A 23,540-nucleotide genomic window follows, 5' to 3' on the forward strand; every position below is an offset into this window, starting at 1 on the left:
TTTGATAAGGTACCCCATGCAAGGCTTATTGAGAAAGTAGGAGGCATGGGATCCAAGGGGACACTGCTTTGTGGATCCAGACTTGGCTTGCCCATAGAAGGCAAAGAGTGGTTGTAGACAGGTCATATTCTGCATGGAGGTTGGTGAACAGCGGTGTGCCTCAGGGATCTGTTCTGGGGTCCCTTGCCTTCGTGATTTTTATAAATGACCTGGATGAGGAAGTGGAGGGATGGGTTAGTAAATTTGATGATGATACAAAGGTTGGGGGTGTTGTGGATAGTGTGGAGGGCTGTCAGAGGTTACAGCGGGACATTGATAGGATGCAAAACTGGGCTGAGAAGTGGCAGATGGAGTTCAACCCAGATAAGTGTGAGGTGGTTCATTTTGGTAGGTCAAATATGATGGCAGAATATAGTATTAATGGTAAGACTCTTGACAGTGTGGAGGATCAGAGAGATCTTGAGGTCCAAGTCCGTAGGACACGCAAAGCTGCTGTGCAGGTTGACTATGGTAAGAAGGCATACAGTGCATTGGCCTTCATCGACCGTGGGATTGAGTTTAAGAGCCGAGAGATAATGTTACAGCTGTATGGAACCCTGGTCAGACCCCGCTTGGAGTACTGTGCTCAGTTCTGGTCACCTCACTACAGGAAGATTGTGGAAACTAGAAAGGGTGTAGCGGAGATTTACAAGGATGTTGCCTGGATTGGGGAGCATACCTTATGAAAATAAGCGGCAGAGGATGAGAGGTGACCTGATAGAGGTGTATAAGATGATGAGAGGTATTGATCGTGTGGATAGTCAGAGGCTTTTCCCCAGGGCTGAAATGGCTAACACGAGAGGGCACAGTTTTAAGGTCTTTGGAAGTAGGTTCAAAGGGGATGTTGGGTTAAGTTTTTTATGTAGAGAGAGCTGAGTGTGTGGAATGGGCTGCCGGCGACTGTGGTGGAGGCGGTTACAATCGACTCTTTTAAGAGGCTCCTGGATAGGTACATGGAGCTCAGAAAAATAGAGGGCTATGGGTAGCCCTAGGTAATTTCTAAAGTAAGTACATGTTCGGCACAGCTTTGTGGGCCAAAGGGCCTATATTGTGCTGTAGGTTTTCTTTGTTTCTATATATCATACAACAGCACCATTTTGAGATTTTTTTCTAATTTGTTTAGAATTCTATTCAAGCATGATAATATCCCTTTAATTCAAGGACTTTGCAGGTAGAGTATAAGATTGCTCTAAAAAGGTGTTCCTAAGTCTGTAATCCTGACATTTTACATAGAAACACCGAATCAAAGAAATCTACAGCACATTATAGGCCCTTGGAGCCACAATGTTGTGCCGACCATGCAACCTGCTCTAAAACTGCCTAGAATTTCCCTAACGCATAGCCCTCTATTTTTCTAAGCCCCATGTACCTATCTAAGAGTCTCGTCAAAAACCCTATTGGATCCGCCTCTACCACCGTCACTGGCAGTGTATTCCATGCACCCACCACTCTGTGTGGAAAAAATTGCCTCTGACCTCCCCTTTGTACCTACTTCCAAACACCTTAAAACTATGCCCCCACACATTAGCAATTTCAACCCTGGGAAAAAGCCTCTGGCTATCCACATGATCAATGCCTCATCATCTTATACACCTCTATCAAGTCACCTCTCATCCTCTATTGTTCCAAAGGGAAAAAGACCAAGTTCACTCAACCTATTCTCTTAAGGCATGCTCTCCAATTCAGGCAACGTCCTTGTAAATCTCCTCTGCACTCTCTTTTTGCAATATGATGAGATTTGGTTGTTGTAGCAAGGTATCTGCAACATTTGTCATTGCTACCACAAGATGGCGCGGTATGACAGTAAACGGCAGATGTACAGTATCTCAATAGGCCTGAATTCATCCTGTGAAGCTCCAATTTTGGCCTTCTCTGCATGAGCAGATGAGAAGTATTAGAATATCTGTTTCTTCATTTTTTGGGGCAGGGAGAGGGTACAGCAACATTGCAATTCTTGCTGTGATTCCCAGCCATTATTTTAGAGAGTTTGTACAGAGAACTTGTGACAGGTAGGATTGAAATCTTCATTGATTTAAGTAGGGATTATAGAAATGAACATTGGAAGGCAAAAGGGATTTTAAGTAAAGTTTATTAGGAATTAGGGCCAATGCCTCTTGAATTATGCCATTTGAGACCTTGTTGCTCGACTTGAACATGCAGAGAAGCAATGAACTCAGTCGTAATTCTGGGATCCTGGACCATGGGAAACATTTGGGGATAATTTTAATTTGGGTGATATTTTATCTATCAGGTGACATTTTGGACATCTTTCATAGTGCCATAAAGTTGCACAACCCCCTTGGCCTACCATGTCCATGCTGACCTTTTGGCTCAACTACACTTATCCCATTTCTCTATGCCTTGCCTATTTAAGTACCTGTCTAAAAGCCTCTTAAACATAGTAATTATCTGATTCACCACTTCATCAGGCAGAATATTGCAAATATCAACCACTCTCTGTAGGAAAAAAAACTCATGATTCCTTTAAGTCTCCTACTACCTACCTCTGACCTTAAACCTATGTTTTCTTGTTTTTGATACCCCTACCGTGAGGGAAAAGGATTCTAGGTATCAACTGTATCTATACCCCTCATAATTTCATCTGATTATCAGCCTCCCTATCAATCCACCTTTTGGCTGCCTTCACTTAAAGAAAACAAGCACAGCCTCTTCAATCTCTCCTCATAACTAAAATCCTCCTTTCCAGAAAATATCTGGGGTAAATCTCCTCTGCACCATCTCCAGCACAATCACATACTTCCTATATGGTAACAAGAACTGCACAAACTATTCCAAGTGTAGCCTAACTGGTATGTGTGCTCCTGGTGCATGAGAGTGAGGTTTCCAATAATTACCTGAAAGCATCTTTTCCATTTAAAGTGGTCATGGGCCAGAAGTTTCCAGGAGCCAGTGGGGATGTTGCATTACTTCCAGGAAGTTTCGAATACATCCTTGAACCACTTTCTTTCCACTTACTAATCTTTTCCCTTGGTTGATCTCAAAATAGGGTGTCTGGTTGAGGAGATTTTCTGGTGGTAGTATGTAAACTATGTAGTCTGCCTACCATAGACTACTGTTTGCACTCGGTAAGTTATGTTGGATAGGTCGAGGAAGGTTGGACAGAGAGAGGATGCTGACAGTTCTCTAATCCTTCCAGTAATATTTTTCCAATCTCTTGGGAATTCTGCTGTAGGTCTCAGAAGTATGTAGGAGGGCAGGGTCACTGCTCCGCAAGACTATTAGCTGTGTGCTTGGTCTGAGCATTTGATCTTCCAATTCTTTTCCTCAATCTACCAAGAACTTGTGGGCACAGAAGATGATGGCAAACTTAATTACCAATCTGAGAGGTGGTTTCTTTGATAGAGGAAATGGTTCACACTTTCACTGTCCTGCTGTGAATCTTTATTGTTGGACTGGAGTGAGATGCAACAGGGACTGGTTGCAGATATTGGTTGTAAAACCTTTCCTCTCGCATGCTCTGGCAAAACACAGCATTATAAATAACAAAGTTTCTTTCCCCGTGAGCTGTGTCTTTTATGCTCCCTTTGACCTACAGAACATAGAGGCACTTGTAATAACTTCCACAGCCCCTGACGACCCTGTGATCTTGGTCTCTGTGGCTGACGTGACAGCATCCTTCAGGAGCGTGAGCACTTCGAAAGCCTCTGGCCCAGATGGTGTACCTTGCCAGCAACTGAAGACTTGTGCTAATCAATTGGTTGGAGTGTTTACTGGCATGTTCAAACTCTCCCTCAGCAGTCTGAGGTACCCACCTCAGTAGCATTTATATCCACTGTGATGAAGTGCTTTGAAAGGTTGATTATGAAGTGTATCAACTCCTGCCTAAGGAGTGATGTGGACCCACTGCTATTTGCCTGCCATATCAACAAGTCCACAACAAATGCCATTTGTTCAGCTCTTCACTCAGCTCTGCAACATCTGGATGATGAAGGTGCATACATCAGGATGTTCTTCATTGACTACAGCTCAGCATTCAACACTTCCATCCCTTTTGAACGAATCACTAAACTCCTAGACCTAGTCTTCGATACCTCTATGCAATTGGATCCTCTATTTCCTCACTTGTAGATCGCTGTCAGTATGGACTGGCAGCATCTGCTTCACAATCACTATCAGCATTGGTGCACCACAAGACAATGTGCCTAGCCCCCTGCTATCCTTGCTTCATTACCTGTTATTGTGTGCCTAAGCACAACTGCACTGCAATATTTAAGTTTGCTGATGTCATATTGTTGGCAGAATCAAAGGTGGTGACGACTCGGGATATAGAAGGGAAATTAAAAATCTGGTTGAATAACAACAGCTCTCTCAATGTCAGCAAGATCAAAGAGCTGATTTTTGACTCCAGGAGGAAGAAGTCAGAAGTCATAAGCCAGTCCTCATTAGGAGATTGAAGGTGGAGAGGGTCAGTAACTTTAAATTCCTTGGTGTCATCATATCAGAGGATCTGTCCTGGGACCAGCATGCAAGTGCCATCACAAAAAAAGGCATTATAGCACCGCTACTTTCTTAGAAGTTTGTGTAGATCCAGCATGATTTTATGGAGAGTATCCTGATTGTTTGCATCACAGCCTGGTATGGATCACCAATGCCCAGGAATGGAAAAATTCTACAAAAAATGGTAGATACAGCTAAGTCCATCGGAAGCAAAGCCCTCCACATTATTGAGCACATTTACAGGCATACTGCTACAAGAAAGTACCATCCAACATCCAGGCCATGCTATTACCATCAAGCTCTTGAACCGCCATGGGTAACTTCACACACATCAACCCTGAACTGACTCCACAACCTGTAGTCTCACTTTCAAAGTCTCGATAACTCGCATTTTCAGTATGATTTACCTACTTATTTGCATGATTTGGCTTTTTTTTTGCACATTGGATGTTTGCCAGTCTATTATTCTATAGTTTTTTCCCATAAATTCTATTGTATTTCTTTATTTTCCTGTAAATGCCTATAAGAAAATGAATCCCAAGGTTTGGCGTTTGGCCTCTGCACATGTGCAGATTGTAAGCATTGTCAGTGTAGCCCACCTCCTGAGGGCAGGGTGTCCTTGGTTCTGGTGAGTAATTTCCATAGTTTGAATAATTTATCATCATTTCTGATGATTTGCTCCAGTTCAACAGGAAGTATACTGGAAGTGAGGCGCAACATAATTGAGTGAAGTGTTGGTGGACTGACACCATCTTGTTTAACACTGGTTTTGAATGAGATACAGTGTTCAGAGTAAGTTTGTTATCAGTATAATATAGGTCACCTGCGATTTGTTTGCTTGTGGGCATGCTCAGTACATCTAAGTAACATAACCAAATCAGTGAAAGGCTGTACGTAACAGAACAGACAAACAACCAATGTGCAAAAGACAACAAACTGCAAATACAAAAGGGGAAAAAGGTAATAACATTAATAAATGAATATGCAATAAATATTGAGAACATGAAATGAAGAGTCCTTGAAAGTGAGTCCATAAGTTGTGGGAACAATTTAGTGATGGGGCGAGTGAAGTTGAGTAATGTTAGTTAGTTCAAGATGGTTGAGAGGTTTTAACTGTTCTCGAAGCTGATGGTGTGGGTCTTGAGGTTCCTGTACCACCTTCCTGATGGCAGCAGTAAGAAGAGACCATGGCCTGGATGATGGTGGTCCTCGATGATGGGTGCTGCTTTCTTGTGACAGTGCTCTGTGTACACGTGCTCAGTGGTGGGGAGGGCTTTACTTGAATGGTTTAATGTCTGGTACTCACCAGACAATTTGTGTAACTTTGTTCTTAGAGTCATAAAGTCATAGAGTACTGCAGCACAGAAACAGACCCTTCAGCCCATCTAGTCCATGCCAACCTGATCTTCTACCTAGTCTTAACTATCTACACTGGGACCATAGCCCTCCAAATCCTTCCCATCCATGTATATACTTACCCAAATTTCTCTTAAATGTTACAATTGAATCCTCATCTACAACTGGTACCATATTTGCACCACCCTGTGAGTGATGAAATTGTGGTTATTTGTTCTGTCTTAACCAAATTGGCAACTGCTTACTAGTGAATCCTTATCATAGAGCTTTACCTACCCCAGTTAATTTAATGCTGATTGAACAGGGCTCTTAGTTAGTGAAGCCACAAGAGAACAGGAATACCTAAGTCGCAATCCAGAAATGCCATTGGTAGTAAATTTAAAATTAGCGAGTATTTTCTCCTTTGTAAGGCCAGAAGGAATCCAACAAAGATACATCTGTACTTATAATGGAATATAGACGTATTTAAATTGAGTCTTAATGCTTTCCTTGAGCACCCTAAACTGCAGGCTACTCTTGAAGTGACCAATGTTAAATTTAGTTGTAGCAGGTTTCACAGCAGTAAATAGTTTAAAATGTTGGGAATACATAGACTAGGTCATTATACACCTGTAGAGAGCATAGTCATGCTGGTAATCCTTCAGCTGTGAGGTGTCAAATGTAATCATTCACAGTCATAGAATTATATCGCACAGAAACAGGCTGTTTGACCGAACTCATTTCTGCCAACAAAGGGGTTTTCCTAAATTAGTCCCATTTCCTTGCATTTGGTCCATATCCATCCTGTCCAAATATATTTTTTAAATATTGCAATTGTACCAGCTTCTACCACTTACTCTGGCCACTCATTACATATACACACTGCAGTCTGGAAGAAAAAATTTGCCTCTCAGGTTCCCCCATATATCTTTCTCCTTTCACCTTAAAGCTGTACTCTAGTTTTAGACTTCCCTACCCTGGGAAAAAGGCCATCTAACTCATCTGTGCCCCTCATGATCTTATAGACCTCTACAAGATTACCCCTTCAGCTTTTGCTCCCAGATGACATCAATGCATTTTATGCTTGCTTTGACCAGAAAAACATGGAGGTATCTTCATTAGCTCCCACAGCTCCCAATGAGCCTGTGATTTTAGTCTCTGGGGGCCAATGTGAGAGCATCCTTCAGGAGGGTGAATTCACGGGAAGCATCTGGCCCAGACAGGGTACCTGACCAAGTACTAAAGACCTGTGCTGATCAACTGGCTGGAATATTCACCAATATCTTTACTGTTGCTTTGACAGTCTGTGGTACTCACCTGCTTCAAAATTTGAAGCATATCAGCTCCTGCCTGAGAAGCGACTTGGATCCGCTGCAATTTGTGTACCATCACAACAGGCATTTCATTGGCTGTTCGGTCAAAGGTGGTGAATAATCAGCCTATTGGAGGGAAATTGAAAATCCGGCTGAGTGCTGCTACATCAGCAACTTCTCACTCAATGTCAGCAAGACCAAGGAGATGATTATTGACTTCAGAAGAAAACCAGACCTCACTGGAGATCCGAGACGGAGTGGGTCGGCAACTTTAAATTGTTTAGTGTTATCATTTCAGGTAATCTCTCCTGGGTCTAGTACGTAAGTGCCAGTTTCAAGAAAGCACAGCAGCGCCTCTGCTTCCTTAGAAGTTTATGGAGGTTTGGCGTGTTATCTAAAACTTTGACAAACTTCTATGAACGTGTGGTAGAGAGTATATTAATAGGTTGTATCACAGCCTGGTATGGAAACATCAATGTCCTTGCATGGAAAAGCCTACAAAAAGTAGTGGATATGGCCCAGTGAATCACAGGTAAAGCCCTCCCCACCCTTGAGCACATCTACACAGAGTGCTGTTGTAGGAAAGCAGCATCAATCATAAAGAACCCCCACTCACCATCCAGGCCATGCTCTCTTTTTTGCTGCTGCCATTAGGAAGAAGGTGCAGGAACCTCAAGACTGTACTGTCGTGTTCGGAAACAGTTATTATCCCCTCAACCATCGGGGATAACTTCACTCAACCCATCACTGAACTATTCCCACAACCTATGGACTCACTTTCAAGGACTCTATCTTGTGTTCTTGATATTTATTGCTTACTTATTATTTCATTTTTCCCTTTCTTTTTGCATTTGCGCAGTTTTTTTTTAACACATGGTTGTTCATATTCGCACTTTTTCATTGATTCTATTGTGTTTCTTGTAATTACTGTGGTTGCCCGTAAGAATATGAATCTCGGTTGTACGTTTATGATGACACATATATACTTTTACTTTGAAGTTTGAACTTTTAGGGGAACACGTTGGATTTTGTGATCGTAATTCCAGTAGTTTCAAGATAATGATGGAGAATAGAATTGGCCTTTGGGTTGAGGTTCTAAATTGGAGAAAGGCCAATTTTGATGACATCAGAAGGGGTATGGCAGGTGTAGATTGGGGTAGATTGTTTTCTGGCAAAGTGAGACCTTCAGAAGTGAAATATTGAGAGTACGGAGTTTATACTGTATGTTCCTATTAGGATACAAGGCAAGGCCAATAGGTTTAGGGAACCTTAGTTTGCGAGGGGGAATTGAGGCCTTGGAGTAGAAGAAGTAGAAAGTACATAGCAGGTATAGGCAGCAAGGAACAAATGAGGGCTTGAGGAGTATAAGAAATGCAAGAAAAGACTTAAAGGGGATATCAGAAGAGCTAAAAGAAGACAAGAAGTTGTTCTGGCAGATGAGGTGACAGGCTTCTACAGATATATTAAAAGCAAAAGGATGTCAAGGAACAAAATTGGTGCACTTGCAGATCAGCGTGGTCATGTATGTATGGAGCCTAAAGAGATGCGGGAGATCTTAAATAGATTTTTTGCATCTGTATTTACTTGGAAGACTGATAAGGAATCTAGAACTGAGGCAAAGTAATACTGAGGTCCAGATTACGCAAGAGGAAGAGCTTTCTGTTAAGGCAGATTATGGTGGATGAGTCCCCAGGGCCTGACAAGGTGTCCCCTTGGACCTTGTGAGAGGTTAGTACAGAATCTACAGGGACCCTGATAGAGGTACTTAAAACACCCTTGACCATGGGTGTGGTGCCGGAGGAATGGAGGATAACTAATGTTCCGTTGTTGATGAATAAGCTGGGAAATTATCTTCAGATGAGTCTGACATCTGAAGTGGGTAAATTATTGGAAGGTATTCTAGGGGACAAGATATGTAAATATTTCGATAGATAGGGTTTCATTAGGAATAATCAAATGGCTTTGTGCATGATGGAGTGTGTCTATGCATTTTTATAGAGTTTTTTGATGAAGTTACCAGGAAAGTTGAGTGAACGAAGGGCAGTGGACATTGTTTACATGGACTTTAGCAAGGCCTTTGACAAAGTCTCGCATGGATGTCTGGTCCAAAAGGTTCAGTCACTTGGCATTCAGGATGAAGTAGTAAATTGGACTTAACATAGATTTAGCAGGAGAAGCCAGAGAGTGGTAGTGGGTGGTTGCTTCTCTGACTGAAGACCTGTGACCCTTGATGTTTGCACCGATCAGTGCTGTTTCTCATCCGTTATTGGTATGGTTGATAATGTGGTAAACTGCATCAGCAAGTTTGGGGATTTAGAGGACAGCAAGGAATGCTGTAAAGGCTTACAGCAGGATCTGGATTAGCTGAATAAATGGCAGATGGAATTTAATGCAAACAAATATGAGGTTTTGCAGTTTGGATTGACAAACAATGTAAACAATGCATACAGTGAACTAAGGGCATAGGGCACTAAGGAATCTGGTAGAGCAGAGAGCTCTGGGAATGCAGATTCATAAATCCTTGGAAGTGGCATCATGAGTAGATAGAGTCATAAAGAGACCTTTTGCACATTGGCCTTCATAAATCAAGGTATTGAGTACAGGAGATGAAGTATATTGTTGAAGTTTTTTTAAGACATTGGTGACTCCATATTTGGAGTCTTGTGTGTAGTTTTGGTCACCTACCTACTGGAAAGATGTCAAAAAGATTAAAACAGTGCAGAGAAAGGATGTTTTGAACTTGAGGACCTGAGTTATGGGGAAAGGTTGAATGGGTTTGGACTTTATTCCTTGGAGTGTAGGAGAATGGGTGGAGATCTGGTAGAGGTCTACAAAATTATGAGGGGTGTAGATAGGATAAATGCTAGTGGGGGTTTTTCCACTGAGGTTGGGTGAGACTAGAAAGAATTAGAGATCATGGGTTAAGGTGACAGGCAAAAGAGTTAAGGGGAACCTGAGAGAAACTTCTTCACTTAGAGGGTGGTGTGAGTGTGGAATGAGCTGCCAGCGGAAGTAGTGGATGTAGGTTTGATTGCAACATTTAAGACAAGTTTGGATAAATATATTTATGCGAGGGGTATGGTGGGTTATAGTCCAGGTGTGGGTCGATGGGACTAGGCAGAATAACAGTTTGGCATGGACTAAATGGGTGAAGGGCCTTTTTTTTTGTTGTACTGCTCTATGACTATGATTCTATATAGTCTTTCTTTATAACGGAAGTTTTCTGTTCATGGAACCATCCTTGTGAATCTTTTCTCCACTCTCTCTAGTTTAATCACATCCTTCTTATTGTATGGTGACCAGAACTGTGTACAATATTCCAAATAGTTTCTTACCTATATCTTGTACATGATGTTTGATCTTTTGTACTCAGTTCCCTGTCTGAATCAAGTGTGTCATTTGTCCTCCTCACTACCCTGTCTTATCTGTATCACCACTTTCAGGGAGCTATGCATTTGTATTGTGTATTCATTGTGTTCTGGTCCTATCATTGTGGTTCTAACAATCCTGCATACCAGTCCAGTCACTGTCATTCATTTCCTGTTGTGAATATGCTGTTCAGTCACCCTGACATTTTGTTCTTTTTGCTGTCTTTTGTAAATTTATTGCTGTGGAACTAATTGAGCTTGTCCTTTGGCTTCACAGGTAGATTGCTTTGTTCCTGAATACCTGACCATCCTTTGAGCTGATTTGTGGATTTAATCACTAACCATCCCTGGCATTGCAATGTTTCCTGTTATGCCTGCTCAATTTGGATGTGCATGTGATAATAGTGTTAAGAAATATGATATTGCAAAATTCGTTAAACAGTGCTGCAGAACCTTGCTGTGGTGCCGCTCCCGTAATTGGACAGATACGCCTGGTATAGTGTGTATGTGCCAAATGTACAACAAATTTTCCAATTGAGCCCTAGAGTGGAGAAAAAAAAGAACTCCAATCTACCAGATGCTTTATAGATCTGCTGTTACCTTACTCCTATTTGTTTGTACTTTAGTGTGCTTCTTGTCTGATATACTCTTATTGAATGTCAAGTGAAGGTTGCAAACTTTACAAAACAGAGCCCTAAGTTCCTGAAAAGTACAAATTTCCTCATATTTTTGGAAAATTTTAAAACCAGAACCAAAACTCAGATCCTGTGTACAGTTTGTTATACTCCTCAACTAATTCATTTCAGAGTATTAAAAGATTCCGTTCTCTTGCAGGGATTATAGCGGTCAATGCATTAGTGTTTTGTCTGTGGAGAATTCCCTCAATGCAGTGGACTATGGTCAGGTACTTCACCTCAAATCCTGCTTCCAGTAAGTTTGACAAATCACCTTTGGGGTTTTTGATACAATCCATATGGATTAATCAGCATTTTTTCTGTACTTTACAAGCATCCTTCTTGTATCCCTTGCATGTCTTAGAATTCTCCTCGTACCTTTTAAAATAGGCATTTCAGTCATATATTATATTGTACCTAAATATTTATGTCAAATTTTGACGAAGAGATCCAGCTTTAACTGTGGAGTTACTATCTCTTAGACCTTGGCTGTATGTTCCAAATGAAATAAATCTGAAGCAATTTTAAGCAGTTTCTCACTCAGTGATGGTTAATTATGACATTTTCACTTGAAGAACCATGTATTGTACCCTTGCTATACCTAAACTAGTGACATTTGATGGAACCAGAGCTGTGTGAGCTTTACTTTGGATCTGAACTAGCGCTGGGTAAAGAGCCTTATAGTGTATATAACGTATGTTTAACTGTCCTGGGAGTATTTGAGGGGAGATTAAAGTGAGCTTTGTTGTCTAACCTATTTATTCTAAATTATTTATCCTGTTCCTTTATCGGAATTGGGAGTGTGTTGAGGGAAGTTAGTTATGCTGTCTTAAAGGAAGTACTTGATAGGTAGCTGTGGAAACATTTTACTCTTTTCTACAGCTGATTTGGGAGGCCTGAATACAAATCCATAGAATTTGGTGTTCTGTTAATATATGTAAACTTGCATTTAAAATGGTAGAATTCAATGACAGTGCTGTATGTCCTTTACAGCCTAGCATGTGGCATTTTCACACGCCAAGTTTAGGTATCTGTTCCAGATTCCATTGCTTTTCTTTCCATTTAGAGGAATTAATCTAATTTATTTGTGTACATTCATATCAATTTCCAAGAAGAGAAAGAATAATGATGACTATCACAGAAAAGCAAATTTAAAAAGTTATAGTTTCACAATTCTGAACAATAATTCAAAGTTAATAAAGTAACTGTTTTAAAGTTCCATGGTCGTATTAAGACAACAGTTTAAACATTTCACACATTTGAGTAGGCAAGCCCTCACTTTGTTTAGTGGCTCTCTGAATTGTGCACAATAGGCCGTTTAGATATCAACTTGGTGCTGGCTGTTTTGAAGAATAATCCATTTAATCTTGTTCTACTCCTGTATTTCCCTATGATTTTGTTTTTTTCCAAATGCTTATGCCATTACCTATAGAAGTCGCCATACCTTCTAAGGCTAGTACTTCACACTGATTGCACAATTTTGTGCCACCCAACTCCCCTTTAACTCTTACTGATTATCTTAAATTTGCAGATCTTGATTAATTACGTCACAGCTAATGGAAAGTTATTATCAAAAACAACAGGAATTCTGCAGATGCTGGAAATTCAAGCAACACACATCAAAGTTGCTGGTGAACGCAGCAGGCGTTCTATATTATTATTCTATAAAGTTATTATATCTACAGTATATAGAGCTCACAATTTTACACAGATCTCTTCTTTCTTTTCTTTTTAAATCTTTTTATTGAGTAAGTATACAAAAAAGGTAAGCCATATAAACATTAATACAATGTTAAAGTATAATAAAATTCCAAAAGATAACAATACCAAAAAGAAAATACTACAAACAATGTAATTTAAGCATAAGAAACCAAGATAACATAATAGTATACTAGATTTTATATATATCAATGGAAAAAAAGAAAAAAAAAACCCCAAAAAAAAACCCACCGTGCAACTAACTAAAAGCAAAGCAAAGCAATGGGCTAACTTGAAACCAAACAGAGTTAAACTTAAAATCACGTCCTCAATCCCGACCTCCATTAAAACAGTGAAAAAAAACAAGAAGGGTAAATATTACATTAAATGAAAATATCGAATAAAAGGTCCCCAAATCTGTTCAAATTTAAATGAAGAATCATAAAGGTTACTTCTAATTTTCTCCAGATTCAAACATAAAATCGTCTGAGAAAACCAAAAAAAGGTAGTTGGAGCATTAAGCTCTTTCCAATGTTGTAAAATACATCTTTTCGCCATTAAAGTAAGAAATGCAATCATTCTACGGGCTGAAGGGGAAAGATTACTAGAAATTTTAGGTAGTCCAAAGATAGCAGTAATAGGGTGAGGAGAGATATCTATATTTAATACCTTAGAAATAATATTGAAAATATCTCTCCAAAAAGTTTCCAAAGTAGGGCAAGACCAAAACATATGAGTTAAAGAGGCTATCTGCCCCGAACATCTATCACAGAAAGGATTAATATGCGAGTAAAAACGCGCTAACTTATCTTTGGACATACGTGCTCTATGCACCACTTTAAATTGAATTAGGGAATGTTTAGCACAAATAGAGGAAGTATTAACTAATTGTAAAATCTGCCCCCAATCATCCACAGAAATGGTAAGCCCCAATTCCTGTTCCCAATCTACCCTAATCTTATCAAATGGAGCTTTCCTAAGTTTCATAATAATATTATAAATCATAGCCGATGCACCTTTCTGACATGGATTAAGGTTAATTATCAAATCTAAAATATATATAGGAGGAAGCATTGGAAAGGAAGAAAGTATAGTACTTAGGAAATTTCTAACTTGTAAATATCTAAAAAAATGTATTCTTGATAAGTTATATTTATTAGATAATTGTTCAAAAGACATAAGGGAACCATCTAAAAATAAATCCAAAAACCGTAAAATACCCTTAGTCTTCCAAGTTTGAAAAGCGCGATCCGTAAAAGAGGGAGGAAAAAATATGTTACCTAAAATAGGAATCGCTAACCCGAATTGATTAAGATCAAAAAATTTTCTGAATTGAAACCAAATACGCAAAGCATATTTAACGATCGGGTTAGAGACCTGCTTAAAGCGTTTCGAATCAAAAGGAAGAGATGAACCTAAAATAGAACCAAGTGTATAACCCTGAACAGATTGTAATTCCAATGCTACCCATTTAGGAATAGATAGTATATCCCGGTCAAGTAACCAAAATTTCATATGTCGAATATTAATAGCCCAATAATAAAATCTAAAGTTAGGTAATGCTAAACCTCCATCTCTCTTAGCTTTCTGTAAATGTATTTTACCCAGTCTCGGATTCTTATTCTGCCAAATAAATGAAGAAATTTTAGAGTCGACTTTATCAAAAAAAGATTTAGGAACGAAAATTGGTAATGCCTGAAACACATATAAAAATTTTGGCAAAAAAAACATCTTAACTGCATTAATACGACCAATCAAAGTTAAATATAAGGGAAACCATTTAGATGAAAGTTGAGTAATATGGTCTATTAATGGTAAAAAGTTAGTCTTAAATAAATCTTTATGTTTACAAGTAATTTTAATCCCAAGATATGAAAGGTAATTATTAATCAATTTAAATGGAAATTTATAATATAAGGAAAGATGTTTATTAATCGGAAAAAGTTCACTCTTACTAAGATTTAATTTATAACCTGAGAAAAGACCAAATTGTGCTAATAACTCTAAAACAACAGGAATAGATCTCTCAGGATTAGAAATATATAAAAGTAAATCATCAGCATAGAGTGATAATTTATGGGACTTTAATCCCCGAGTTATCCCAGTAATATTTGAAGATTCTCGAATAGCAATTGCAAGAGGTTCTAATGCAATATCAAATAATAGGGGACTAAGAGGACAGCCTTGTCGAGTACCACGAAAGAGAGGAAAAAAAGGTGAGTTTAAAGAGTTAGTACGAACCGAGGCTACAGGGGAGTGATATAACAGTTTAATCCAGGATATAAATTTCAAGCTAAAATTAAACATTTCAAGCACCTTAAATAAATAAGGCCATTCTACTCTATCAAAAGCTTTCTCGGCATCTAAAGAAATAACACACTCAGGAACATTTTGTGAGGGAGTATAAACGATATTTAACAATGTACGAATATTATAAAAAGAGTAACGACCTTTAATAAAACCCGTTTGGTCTTCCGAAATAATAGAAGGAAGTACTTTTTCTAGTCTATTTTGCTAATAACTTAGAAAAAACTTTAGAATCAACATTTAATAAAGATATTGGTCTATAAGATGCACATTGAGCAGGGTCTTTATCCTTCTTTAGTATTAAAGAAATTGATGCTCTATTAAAAGATTCCGGAAGTTTACCAAGTTTCAAAGAAGCCTCAAAAACCTTATAGAGCCAAGGAATCAATAAAGAAGCAAAACATTTATAAAATTCAACGGTAAACCCATCAGGGCCAGGAGCTTTCCCCAGATTCATAGAAAAAATAACATTCTTAATCTCATCCATTGTAATGGAAGTATCTAATAAAGAAGACATATCCTGTGAAATCTGAGGAAAGTCTAACTTATCTAAAAAATCATTCATATATTTAGAATCTCGAGGAGACTCTGATTGATATAAAGAAGAATAAAAATCACAAAAGGTTTGATTAATCCCCACATGATCCAATATCAATCGATCATTTTGGTTATAAATCTGATTGATTTGAGATTTAACATAATTAGATTTCAATTGATTAGCCAGCAGCTTGCCAATTTTATCACTGTGAACATAAAAATCACTTCTTGTTTTCTTTAATTGGTTTACAATCGAGGACGAGAGTAGTAAACTGTGTTCCATTTGAAGTTCAGTTCTTTGTTTGTATAGCTCCTCAGAAGGAGCCATAACATATTTCTTATCAATTTCTTTAATCTTGTCCACAATTGCCATCTCCTCCTGCTTCTGTTTCTTCCTCAAAGCAACGGAATACGAAATAATCTGACCCCGAATATAGGCTTTAAAAGTGTCCCAAAGAGTGTTAACCGAAATATCTTCTGTATGGTTAATTGTAAAAAAAAGCTCAATCTGTTCATTCATAAAATTAACAAAGTCCGAGTCCTGAAGCAACAGCGAATTAAAACGCCATTGTCTATTGTTTGGTATATTGGCCATAATTTTAATAGAAAGCTTAAGTGGAGCATGATCCGAAATGGTTATAGAATCATAATCACATTTAATCACTGAAGGAATGAGACGAGAATCAATAAAAAAATAATCAATTCTTGAATAGGAATGATGAACATGTGAAAAAAAGGAAAAATCTTTTTCCTGAGGATGCAGAAAACGCCAAATGTCCGTCGACCCAGAATCAGAAAGGAAAAAATTAATCAAATTTGCAGATTTATTAGGTAAAGTCCGTAAAGGAGCCGAACGGTCCAAAGCTGGAGATAAACAGGTATTAAGATCTCCGCCCCAAATCAATGAAAACTCGTTCAAATTCGGAAACTGATCAAACAATGATTTATAAAATTCCGGACAATCCATATTAGGAGCATAAACATTAACCAAAACTACTTTTTTATTAAATAGTAAACCACTAACCAATAAAAATCTACCATTCGGATCAGAGATAATATCCTGTTGTATAAAAGTAACTGAGGAATCTATAAAAATAGAGACGCCTCGAATCTTAGCATTGGAGTTCGAATGAAATTGTTGTCCCTTCCAGAATTTGAAAAAACGTAGTCTGTCCCCCCTCCGTACATGGGTCTCTTGTAAAAATAAAATTTGTGCTTTAAGTCTCCGGAACACTTTAAAAACTTTTTTTCTTTTAATAGGATGATTAAGACCATTAGTATTCCAGGAGACAAAATTAATAATAGACTCCATAAATCCTAAAGTCAACCCACAACAAGGAGGATTGACAATAGGCGCGACCCACAAACCCGGAGAGGAAACAGAACATACAAAAGATACCGGGGAAAAGGACGCAACCAGAACTTCAATAATGTATATAGCCCAAAGGAAAACAAACTAAAACGTGAAGCCCCTCCCGCCACCCCCCAGCCCAAGACCCCAAGGCAAAATCTAAAGCAGACCCGCCAGAAAGAAGCAAGCGCTAAAACTACCCCCATGACTTCCGGTATACGCTCCCTAAAAAAAAGGTATAAATATGAAAAGGATCAGCTAATTGTAAAACAGTAAAAAAATAAGTAAAAAAAAAGTTAGCTCAATTAGAATACACACAGAACAGAACAAAAGCCGGAAAATAGATATTAAAAAAAAACCACAATAAACCTCAAACTCATGAATAGACACAGCAACAAAAAAAAATAGGATTATTAACATAAAGTGATTATAAAAAGCAAAACAGAATAAAATTTAAACAAAAACTACAAAATTTAAGGCCGCACAGGAAATACGTAAGATGACAAAAGGGAAGTAACCACCCAGAATCCCCTGGGAAAAGAAAGAAATGACGCAGTTAAAAAGAAAGTTTAGCAGCCATATTAAGAAATCGAAAGTAAACTTTTCTGCCCAAATAGGGCACAGAAAAGTTAAAACCAACCAATTCACAGCCTCCGATCAACGGAGAAAATTAAAAAGAAGGCAATTAAGATGTTGGAGATGAAAGTTGATCCAGATAACTCTGGGCATCCGATGGAGAATCAAAAAAACGAAGGGCTCCATCTGACATGCGAATCCTTAGACGTGCAGGGTACAGCAGCGCTGGTCTTAAATCCATCTTATAGAATTCCGACATCACGGATCTGTAACGGACCCGTTGGTCCCAGATTGGTTTACTGAAATCTTCCACGAATCGGAACTTAAGATCCGAAAAATCAATGAAACCTTTAGATCGAGCGAATCGAAACAGTCTCTCCTTGTCTTGAAAGTAATGAAAACGTAAGATAACATGCCTAGGTCTATCTGACCTAGACGAGTATGATGGGATTCTGTGAACACGATCCAGTAGCGGTGGTTGGTCAGGAAATACAGTAGGGAATGCATCTTTTAAAAGTTGGGAGAAATATTTCATGGGGTTGTTAGCTTCAACGGCTTCCCTCACGCCAATCATTCGTAAATTCTGCCGTCGCATTCTAGATTCCAAGTCAGAGTTTTTAAAAGTCAAAAAGTCAAGTTTCTTCTTCATTACATTAATTGTTTCTTCGATTTTCCCCATCTTAAGCTCACTTTGTTGCGCGAATTTTTGAAGATCAGATATAGCCGACTGATGTTCCGCAATACATGTTTGCATCTTATCAATTAAATCGGCAATTTTCTGGAAATTAGTTGAGATTTCCGTATGAATCAGGTCTTTAACAAAGCCTGCAATTTCCGTACGAATCATCTCCCTAACAGAGGTTGAAATTTCCCTCTGAATTAACTCCGATATCGCTTTCAAAGTCACCGGTGATTCAGTCGGAGGGAGATCCGTAGCTTTTGGTTTAACCGGAGGTTTACCATCCTTGCCGTCTTTCCCGTTCTTAGACATAGCAGATCTAAGTATCATCCAATTGTCAGAGAATTCAGTTTAATTCAAAGTATTGTAAAAATTGATGCCTTAATGGTTAATTAAAGTATAGCTGACCATAGAGAAAAAAAACTCAGAGGTAATGGAGCGAGTCAAGAACGCGACTTCACTCCATGAGCGCTACCGGAAGTCCCCACAGATCTCTTCTAACCTTCTATCTCTAACTTCCTATGGGTTTTCTATTCTTTAAAAAAAACACATCACATCTTTATCTGTCCAGTATATAGTCTCTCATTCATGGAACCATTGTAATGAAAATTTTCTCCAAAACTTTAGCGTACTTGGTAAAATATAGCACAAAAAGTTGAATTCAGTAATTCAGCCGGATTTGAACTGCATTTTATATTATTAGTGCAGTGGAACTTCGTGAATTATCTTGGTCCTGCCTGAAGACCAAACTCTCAAATCGCCTATTTACTATCTGGTTAACATGAACTTCCACCACCTTCAGATATTTGTAGATAAACATCTCTAGGTTCCTCTCCCTTTGCTTAGTCTTTAAAATTAAAACATTTAACATGTTTTATCTCTGATTCTTTCCATGTAATTACATAACCTGAGACCTTTTTATATTTTCTAGGTGGTTAGATGATTTGTGGGTGGATATACATTACACATGATTGCAAATTGTGGAGTTTTATTTCTTGCTTTCAGAGTCGCTGTGCCTACCTATGGTCCTGTCAGTGTTCAGTCACTACTCGTTCTTCCACATGGCAGCAAACATGTATGTGTTGTGGAGTTTCTCCTCCAGCATTGTATCACTTCTTGGACAGGAGCAATTCATGGCAGTTTACCTGTCAGCAGGTAATGTACTTCTAATCAGTAGAAAAAGCTTTTTATTATACTCCATCTTTATTATTTATATTTTTGAGTATCATCATTTGGCCTTGTGTAAAAATAAATAAATAAATCTATTGGATGAGGTGATAAATTTTATTCACACTGTCAGATTAGATAGGAAGGTGAAAGAATATGTACAACAATATGTACAGATAATATTGAAAGAGACCAAAGCTGCTTGTTTGGGAAGGTAACATACTAGAAGAGCTTCCCAGGGATGAGAGCTGGGTCCCTGCTTTGGATTAATAACAGAATTGTATTTTGTACAGTATAAAAGGTAGAATCAAACTTTGACACACATCAGGAGCTTGAAGGCATGTTAATCAATCTAAAGGCTCTGTAGGTGGAGCTAACAAGTGAAATGAAGCAGATGGGAGGAATAAAAGGTTATATATATATATAAAAAAAGAACATAGAAAACATTCAGCACAATACAGGCCCTTCGGCCCACAAAGCTGTGCTGAACATGTCCTTACCTTAGAAATTTCCTGGGAAACCCATAGCCCTCTATTTTTCTAAGCTCCATGTACCTATCCAGGAGTCTCTTAAAAGACCCTATTATATCTCCTCCACCACTGTTGCCAGCAGCCCATTCCACACACCACTCTCTGCATAAAAAAAACTTACCCCTGATATCTCCTCTGTACTTGCTTCCAAGCACCTTAAAAATGTGCCTTCTCGTTCTAGCCATCTCAGCCCTGGGAAAAAGCCTCTGACTATCCACACGATCAATGTCTCTCATCGTTTTGTACACCTATCAGGTCACCTCTCATCCTCCACCACTCCAAGGAGAAAAGGCCAAGTTCACTCAACCTGTTCTCATAAGGCATCCTCCCCAATCCAGGCAGTATCCTTGTAAATCTCCTCTGCACCCTTTCTGTGGTTTCCACGTCCTTCCTATAGTGAGGCGACCAGAACTGAGCACAGTACTCCAAGTGGGGTCTGACCAGGGTCCTATATAGCTGCAACATTTAAAAAAAAATGTTATAGTTATTTAGAATTACATAGTGGCTGATCCTTGAAAGGAAACTAATGACATTCAAGTCAATGACTGGTAAACAATTGGGATTAATAATATGGTTTGGCTTCACTATCGCTGTCCTACCTGGGATTGAAGGTACTAGTACAATATAGATTTTTGGCCTATATCTCATCTCCTTATTATTTATTCCCTCAATTAGAGGTAGGGCTCAGTTAAAATCAGCTTCTGCCTGGTATGTTTCCTTAGTCCAGTCTGATCCAATTTTCTTTTCCTTTCTTATTTAACTGACATCCTCTGTGCATTAACAACTTCATAATTTTGTCTTTTTTGCCTTTCTAGGGGTTATTTCTACATTTACTAGCTATTTATATAAAACGACCACTGGCCGTTTGGGAGCATCACTTGGAGCTGTGAGTGTCCTATTAATTTTTATTAATTAAGCTATTTGTTGTCCGTCAAGATATTTGTGCAACTTGACCCTGAAAAATAGAACCTTTTGCCTCTGCAGTTTTCCTTGGCAAACTAGTCCGAGAAAAAGACACAGCTCTCATAAAAGTAACTCCTCATGTGTCCTGCCGGTTACTTTAATCATTTAGTTTTTCAGTCCCTTCCATTATTTATCTACCTTTCAAAGTAATTAGACTTGACTGGTTCTTTACTTATTAATCCAATTACATTAACTATGTTATCCTTTCCTTCCCCTCAGTTTAACATCTCTAATGTTCCAGTTCCACGAAGCTGTAACCCGTTGTCACCGGTACACTTATTAAAGTTGTGAATTTTGTTTGCACCAGCTTCATGTGAGATTTCAAATGTGTGCTCTCCTCCAGATACAGTAATGCCCAGCGGTCTCCTTGGTGTCAGTAAATATCCAAAGATTCAGACTTTTTTCTTATGTACTCTGAATTTTGTTGTTCTTAGATAATGGCGTTAAATTTTCTAGTAGGTGAGTCACCACAGAGAATGATCGACCTATCTGCTTAATTCATTTATTATTGAGCAGATTTCCCAGCAAGTATTTTCATGTCAGGATGTCCTGCTCGTTGTTAGAAGGGTGCTGCGTAAATCTTACCATTGGCTGGTACCAGAATACATCCCCCCTACAGAAATACAGTGAATGTTTTTGACAGTGTCTTAGCCAAGCTCCCTTGCTTAGCTGTCAAATCTTAAAAGAGGAATGTTGTAGGATGTTTTTGACATTCAAAGACTTTGAAAATAAAACATTTAATATGAAATTGATGTTGAGGGAAATAAAATTTATTTTTGTAAAAAGTAAAATTTAAGCATATCACCCAAGTTAATCAAAACAAATTAGCTTAAACTCATCTCTGTCTCTCTAAGCCATTCTTCTTTATACAAATGAATAGTTTCACATGCTGATCAGCAGTACAGTGTGGTTTGGGAAATAATGAACACTGTAACCTTGACCTATTTTGATGAGTTGGTTTTGATCAATCCAGCAGTCAACAATTCAAGTTGTGTGTGGTTGGCATTATCTTGCAGTAAAGTGTCTTGGACTTCCATTCTCTCAAATCATTCGTCCATTTATCAGTTCCATACACTTTCAGGAGTTGGGAGGATTGCCCCCCTCCAGTCCCATGTATTTAATCTCAAATAAATGGGCTGTTGGCAAACAGATCAAATAAAATTTTTTTGGCTGTGTGGTACAGAGTATATTGACTGTTTGCATCATGGCCTGGTATGGAAACCCCAACACCCTTGTTTAGAAAGGCCTAAAAAAAGTCGCGGAAAGGAAACTATCAGTCCTTTCATTATTGATCCAGGATTTATCAAGATAATGGTTGATTTCCTATCTTAGTGACATTTTCAGAAATGTCAGTCCCATAAAGCCTTTTTAAAAATAGGAACTATTGATCTCCCTTTTGATAAAACACAGTGACAGAGCCTGCACAGGTGGTTCTGGAAAAGAATCCCTATGAGTAAAGCTTTTGCTGAAGAGCATGGTGATATACCCAGTCTGTATTCTTCTGCTGCTAGATAATCTTCATTGCTAGTATTGCTTATTATGCTGTCTCATCATTAACAATGTGGATCAAATGTTTTTTTTGTCTTCTCCTTTGTCCAGTCTGGTGCAATAATGGCTGTACTTGCTGCAGTCTGCTCCAAAATGCCCGAAGCAAAACTGGCCATCATCCTACTGCCAATGTTCACCTTCACAGCCAGCAGTGTAAGTGTTACCTGTACTCTAGTTGCAGTGTACTTTCTGTTTGGTATTTTATTCATATTGTTTGCTTCCGATACACTTGAGTATAAGGGAATTATCTGATTGACTTGAGGAATGTGAATAAAACTGGAAGGAGCATTCATGGCCTAGTGGCGGAGTTTAGATCAGAGCTATACCAGATGGGATTAAAGGCTTTCTTTCTCTGAAGGACATAATTGAAGCTGTGGCATAGTATAGTAATCTGGCAGATATTTCTATTTTAGTTATTCACTATCTTGACATAGCAATTCAAAATCAAGTTATTCATCACAAACCATTACAATTTGACGGGTATATCATGCAGCATATCTATGCAGTAAACATAATTTTATGTATTGTAGCAGTATAAGGCACAGTAGAGCCTCTACTTCCTTAGAAGTTCGCAAAGATATGGCATAACAGCTAATACTTAGAAAAACTTTTATAGATGTGTAGTTGAGAGTTTGACTGGTTGCATCACAGCGTGGTATGGAAACATCAATGCCCTTGAATAGAAACTCCTACAAAAAGTAGTGGATACGGCCCACAGGTAAATCTCTCCTCTCCATTGAGCATATCTATGTGGAGCGCTGTTGCAAGAAAGCAGCATCCATCATCAGGGACCCCCACCATCCAGGCCATGCTCTTTTCTTGCTGCCATCATCAGGAAGAAGATACAGGAGTCTCAGGACCTACACCGCTATGTTCAGGAACAGTTATTGCCCCTCAACCATCAGACTCTTAAACCAAAGGGGGTAACTTCACTACACTTCACTTGTGCCATCATGGAAATGTTCCCACAGCCTATGGACTCACTGTCAAAGACTCT

The 23,540-nt window shown here is 38.7% G+C and overlaps 1 protein-coding gene across 1 annotated transcript in view; it reads left to right on the top strand.

Moving 5' to 3' along the window:
• The window catches only part of parlb (presenilin associated, rhomboid-like b), a 55,395-nt gene that overhangs the window by 22,956 nt on the left and 8,899 nt on the right, over window positions 1–23,540 (top strand). The window contains exons 5-8 of the mRNA XM_063046077.1: window positions 11,348–11,443; window positions 19,341–19,490; window positions 20,848–20,918; window positions 22,595–22,696. Coding sequence (XP_062902147.1) covers window positions 11,348–11,443; window positions 19,341–19,490; window positions 20,848–20,918; window positions 22,595–22,696 — 419 coding nt within the window. The remainder of the gene's footprint in view (window positions 1–11,347; window positions 11,444–19,340; window positions 19,491–20,847; window positions 20,919–22,594; window positions 22,697–23,540) is intronic.

The sequence above is a fragment of the Mobula hypostoma genome, chromosome 4 (genome assembly GCF_963921235.1).
Source record: "Mobula hypostoma chromosome 4, sMobHyp1.1, whole genome shotgun sequence".
Lineage (NCBI taxonomy): Eukaryota > Metazoa > Chordata > Chondrichthyes > Myliobatiformes > Myliobatidae > Mobula > Mobula hypostoma.